Source organism: Trichoderma gamsii, assembly GCF_001481775.2.
Source record: "Trichoderma gamsii strain T6085 chromosome Unknown Scaffold_2.2, whole genome shotgun sequence".
NCBI classification, from domain to species: Eukaryota; Fungi; Ascomycota; class Sordariomycetes; order Hypocreales; family Hypocreaceae; genus Trichoderma; species Trichoderma gamsii.
Genome location: NW_020171339.1, coordinates 1,267,490 through 1,273,489, shown reverse-complemented (window position 1 = coordinate 1,273,489; position 6,000 = coordinate 1,267,490). Strand labels below are relative to the sequence as shown.

Genomic DNA, 6,000 nt, shown 5'->3' with positions numbered 1-6,000 from the left:
CTAAGCCCCAGGCGCTAAGCCCAGAGCCGTTGAATCGCAGGCCAGCCCCCATGCGCTGGCTGTGCTGGCCCACCGGCCATCTTTTTGGAGCTTCCAGGCGGACCTCCATTCATGTTCCATCATCGGCTCATCTCCCGCCAAAACCTTTCCAACTGACGTACCGCGCTCGACTTCTGGAGCGACTGCCAGCGCCAGTCGTCGGTTCGAGGCGCTTGACTCGAGAATTACCTGCTGGATGCAGACGCAGAGAGACAGGTGACACCAGCGAGCGTGCGGACGAGCGAGAACCATATCCACGAGGAATAGCTGCTCCTGCGTAGCGCCACAGTCTGTCAGGTCTGATAAGAACCAACAACATCGGCTTCAGCCTGAAAGAAATCTTCCTCTTCCACAGCGACAGTCATCCTCGAGATCTGGCGATATATAAACGTCCGCTGGCTAGCGTCGACCGCTAATAATCGACCGCGGCCCGCGACGGCCGCGATCGTCTCCCTCGAGCCATCCATTTCTTCGAAGCGGGCATCCCTCCCGCACTCCTGCTGTTGACCATGTATCAGGGCGGCCAGAGGCATGTCTCGGGCAACGATCCCACGAGGCCTTTCCAGCTGCCTCCTCCTCCTCCTCCTCCGACCTTATCGCCCCCCATGGTCGGGCCTCAGATGAATATGACGAGCCTGCCGCCCCCCCCGCCGATGAGATATCCTGCTGTGCCTCCGGGCCAAGGCGTCATGATCCCACCACCGCCTGGCCCTCCTCCTGGAAGCGGCATGATGCAATCCCAAAACTGGCATGGCAACTTTGGCCGCCTTTATGATGGGCGCCCTGGGTATGGCATTCCTCCGCCACCGCCAGCCACCAGCCAGCACCAGCCGTATAATCCTACCAAGTTCTACAATGCGATGCAAGCTGGACACGCGGTGCAAGCTGGACACGCAATGACCATACCTCCTCCTCCACGCCCAAACGATGGAATGGGAGCAACGTATATACCGACGGGGGAGACGTATGGAGAGGGCGTGGGCATACCGGGATTTGGTCGGGAGGAAACGCAGAATACGTGGCAGTACGGGGGAACACCGCAAAGCGGGACGGAAACTACCACAACCCCGATGGACGAACGGCAGCAGCAAGTGTATACGGGGGCAACCCATACGAAGACGCTTTCAAACGCGCCCAATGCGCCCACCACCGCCACAGCGCCAAGCACGATTCCGCCAGAGATAGCAGCGCAGTGGCCACTGGACAGGGTCTTGCAGTGGCTGGCACAGAACCAGTTTTCCAAGGACTGGCAGGAGACTTTCAGACATCTAAGCCTGTACGGCGCGCAGTTCCTAGAGCTTGGAAGTGCCCATGGCGGCCGCGGAAACTTTGGTATGATGCACCAGCAGGTGTATCCTCGACTGGCGCAAGAGTGTGCGAACAGTGGGACGGGATGGGAGCAGCCGAAGGAGAGAGAGGAGGGTAAACGTATGCGGAGGTTAATCAGGAGTATCGTTACCGGGCGACCAGTTGAGGCCTCGAAAGCAGTTCCTGCGCACAGCCGAAAGGAGTCTATTTCTACCAATCATTCCGCATCTGGCCATCCTACTGCGAGCTCAGATACTACAGACTTTGCTGAGTCCCCTATCGTGCCACTCAGTTCCACGTTAGCAGCCCGAAGATTTTCGCAAACCAGGCCACCAGCCATACAGACTGCCAATGGAGCCGACACGAATCACAGAGGAATGTTAAAGAACCTCGATGTCGGACGCCAGAGCCCCACTGGCGAGCAAGGAACTCTTTGCTCGACTCCAGGTGGCAGCCCAGCTCCTCCACCTACCCTTTCTCACTCAGTCACCACTCCGATTCTTTCTTCCTCGCCAAGTTCATCCAAATTTACGCATCGCTCCAGGAATAGCACTGACTCGGCTGCATCTAATGCCGCGATATATGGGTCTGGACTTCCACCTGAGGCAGCTGGTCTGTTGACCCGAGGTATGAGCTTGGCAGAACTGATGTCCGTATCAAGAAATCAAGAAGCCTACTCCAAGCCAGCCGAATCCCCATCGTCTGCCAAGGACTCGAAGCCCTTTCTCAGTTTTCTATCTAGGAAGAAGCGCCAGCAAGTAGACGGCGCTTTCCCATCACCAGATGATCTCGATTCTCCCACGTCGCCAGCGCTTCATAAACCTCTACAAGGGGGGACGCACGGCTCCGATGTTAGCAGCGACACTCACTTGGATACGTCTAGCATCACCTCGCAATATAGGCCAAAACATAGTGGCACCACCCAAGGCAGGATTTATGTCTTGGCCACAATGGATCTGTGGAACTATCGAATGTGCGACATCACCGATGCAGAGACGGCTGCTGACATTCGCCGGGCAATCTGTCTTAGTCTTGGCCTGCCAGATACTGAGAATTCATCCATATTCACGACCGAACTGGGTCAATTTGAACATACGGAGCCTCTAGATGACCAAAAGCTCCTATCGAACAAGCGCGTGAAAGCCGACCCTACAGGGACATTAAAGTTCTTTGTCTCCTCACATAGCGCACTAACCCCGGGCTTGAGCAGCGAAATGCCGTCCTTGTTGTCACCGTATGGCAACCCAGCGGGAATAGATGAAGAGGCGTATGCGCGCCTCAGTGGGCGCCAGAGATCCAGCTCGTCTCCGCCCACGTCCCGATCCAATACGTTAGTAGGGGAGAAATCAGATGAGAAGGGTTCGGCCGAGCAGATCTTGGCTCAGGAGGCGAGCGAGTATAGGGCCGAACTAGAACGAAAGCAACGCGAGTATCTTGCAAAGAAGAAGCAAGCTAACAGGAAAGAGAGCCCAACTATGCCACCAGAATCAATTGTAGGTTTTGGCATTGTGGGAAGGAATGTTGATTTTGACCAGCCTCGAAACTCGCCGTACGAAGACAGAAAACCTGATCAGCTCTTCCCTCAGCGACGGCCACCAGCACCACCAAGTGACCCTTCTGCCACACTGATCAAAGCCAACTCACTTAGCAAGAAAACGGGGCGGAATATGACCGGCATTGCTGAAGGACAGACGGCGTCACGACCGCCGCTGCCTTCCGCTTCCCCTGAGCCTGAGGTATCGGAAAATAGCAAAAAGAGCATGTTTAGCATACCTGCTGCGAGCAAAGGCGGGTTTATTGGCGCAGCACTAGTTGGTATGGGAAGAAACCTGGGAGCCATCGGACAGTCGACGGCCAACGGGCCCCGAGGTATATCTCCAAACAGAGCTGCGTCACAGCCAGCTACGAGCCCACAGCAGCAGCTACCGACAGGTAAGAAAGCTATGTCTATTGTTAATTTTCGCGAACCCGGCTCGGGTAAATCTAGTCCTGGCTCAGGCTCTCCCAAGATTCTTACTTGGAGCCCTAGAAACATGTCTTTTGTTGTGCCGGACTATTCACCTGCCCCTTCGCCCCCTTTGGCGATTACAATGATAGAGGATGAAGCAGTTACTAAGATGAACATAATAGGGCAACGCCCGCCGTCGCCGGCAGAGCTCAGCCCCAGTACAGCCCGGCACCCGCCAGTGGCCAGCCCGCCATCCCCTCCACAGCTTGCCAACCCAAAATCTCCTGGTCCAGATCTAGACTTTACAGATACCGATGTTCAATTCACCGAGCCGTCTCAAACCCAAGCGTTCTCGTCATCGCAGGGTCGCCCATCACCGGGTGGCGATAGCGATGATGATTCCGACGACGGGCTGTTTGCCATTCCGCTCGCTGGTAGGGGTAAAGGCAAAGGACCAAGCCGCGGAGAAGGCAGCGGGCCTGGGCACGCGCAGAAACCCAGCTTGACTGTGAATACTTCACGGCCAAAGAACAAGACCCTATCGGTATCCTTTACTTCCCCCCAGTCCATAGGCGATAACGCCGATGACTGGTACAGGACTGGAAACGGAGAATCACGCCGCACTCCTAGAACTCCTGGCTCCGCAACATGGGAATCTGATAAGGAGACCAAACTTGGTCGCCGGAAGTCATTTATCGAGAAGGATGTGTGGGCAAATCGACCTGCCACTGATGATTTGCTCAACAACCTCGACGATTTCTTCCCCAACTACAATCTTGATGAGCCCGTGCTAGAGGATAGCGTCACGGGAGAGGTGGCAACTTCGCCGATTGCTGAAGTCGAGGAGTCACCGCAGCAGAGTGCACCTCCTCCTATTCCGGCCCCTGCCATGTATCAAGATAACATTGACCCCCCTCCCGCTGGCATTGCGTCCTCTAGCCAGTCCATTTATGACAATGGAGATACTCTCGGCTCTGACGAGTCTACACTGAAAGCTCTTGAGCGCCGTCCATCTATACCCACTGTAGCGCAGAGGAGCATGAGGCGTTCTGGTGGGTTGGGCCGGATGAAGTCTATCCGTGAAGTTGCTCGGGGCGCGCACGAGGCCAACAAGCGATTCACGCATGCACCGCACAATTCGGGCAATATTCCTACCAGCGGAATCATGCGTCGAAAGAGCACCAAGATGTTCAACGCAAAGATTGTGCAGATTCGACCAGATCAACGTGGAAGCATGATATTCCCCCAGGTTCCGCAGGATACCCTGCCTAAGCGCCAAACCACATTTAGGTGGTTCAAGGGCGAGCTCATTGGCAAGGGTACTTATGGGCGCGTGTATCTGGGTATGAATGCCACGACTGGTGAATTCTTGGCCGTCAAAGAGGTCGAAGTCAATCCCAAAGCCGCGGCTGGGGATAAAAATAAGATGAAGGAGCTCGTGGCCGCTTTGGATCGCGAAATCGACACCATGCAGCATCTAGATCATGTCAATATCGTACAGTACCTAGGATGCGAGAGGAAAGAAGCCAGCATAAGCATTTTCCTAGAGTATATTCCTGGTGGTAGCATTGGGTCATGCTTGCGCAAGCATGGCAAATTCGAAGAATCGGTCGTATCGTCCCTGACTCGGCAGACGCTATCTGGACTGGCTTATCTACACCGAGAAGGTATTCTGCACCGAGACTTGAAGGCAGATAATATTCTGCTTGACGTTGATGGCACCTGCAAAATTAGCGATTTCGGCATTTCCAAGAAGACGGATAACATCTATGGTAATGACAAGTCGAACAATATGCAGGGATCTGTATTCTGGATGGCGCCTGAGGTTATCCGGTCACAGAACGAAGGATACAGTGCCAAGGTAGACATTTGGAGCTTGGGATGCGTGGTGTTGGAAATGTTTGCTGGACGGCGGCCGTGGAGCAAAGAGGAGGCTGTTGGAGCCATTTACAAGATTGCAAACGGGGAGACGCCCCCGATCCCTGAAGATATCCAAGAAACCATAGGACACCTCGCGGTGGCGTTTATGATGGATTGCTTTCAAGTGTACGTTGTGGAAAAAATAATATCAAGGGAGAACAACTTGAGCTAACATTGATAATGCAGGAATCCATTTGATCGGCCAACAGCCGACGTACTCCTGTCACAACATCCGTTTTGCGAATTGGATTCCAACTACAACTTTTACGATACCGTTTTATATAAGAAGATTAAGCCCAGAACCGGATAAGATGACTTGTATGATGGAGGCACGATGTTAGTGGGAGATGAAATTTTTGTTCTATCTGATTTCCAATTTTTATTACCCTTTTTCTTCTTTATCCTTTTGGATATCAGAGGGTTATTCTGGTTGTATTTTAAGGCTACGCATAGCGTTTGATGGGCTTAGGTTTTTGGGGGGGAAAAGAACATACTTGGGTTGGAGTGGCGCCCCGGCGCGATGGATTAACGTTGGATTTGTAGAAGAGAAAAAGACAGCGGCGTTGGCTTCAATCTTCTTTCTTTTGCGGTTGCTGGCGACCAATAAAAGGCTATTACTGACTGACACACTTTTGTACCTATAAGATACACAACGCCTAAAAGGATAAAAAATAGAAAAAGTTTACGCTGCACGTCCAGGTAGTTTAAGGTTATTGTACGGTGGCCAATCTGCAGGACTTTGGCCACTCACGAATTTAACCCTAGGCTAAAGACGCGGTCGAGAC

The 6,000-nt window shown here is 53.4% G+C and overlaps 2 protein-coding genes across 2 annotated transcripts; one reads left to right on the top strand and one right to left on the bottom strand.

Annotated features, from left to right (window-relative positions):
- TGAM01_v200907 (hypothetical protein) lies at window positions 1-506 on the bottom strand (the record flags this gene model as incomplete). The annotated part of the gene is made up of 2 exons (XM_018810534.1): window positions 1-306; window positions 354-506. The coding sequence occupies 2 exons, from the start codon at window positions 504-506 to the stop codon at window positions 1-3; spliced, it is 459 nt and encodes a 152-aa protein (XP_018656265.1).
- Window positions 507-548: 42 nt separating this feature from the next.
- On the top strand, window positions 549-5,525 carry TGAM01_v200906 (STE/STE11/BCK1 protein kinase; the record flags this gene model as incomplete). The annotated part of the gene is made up of 2 exons (XM_018810533.2): window positions 549-5,341; window positions 5,402-5,525. The coding sequence occupies 2 exons, from the start codon at window positions 549-551 to the stop codon at window positions 5,523-5,525; spliced, it is 4,917 nt and encodes a 1,638-aa protein (XP_018656264.1).
- Between the last annotated feature and the right edge of the window lie 475 nt (window positions 5,526-6,000).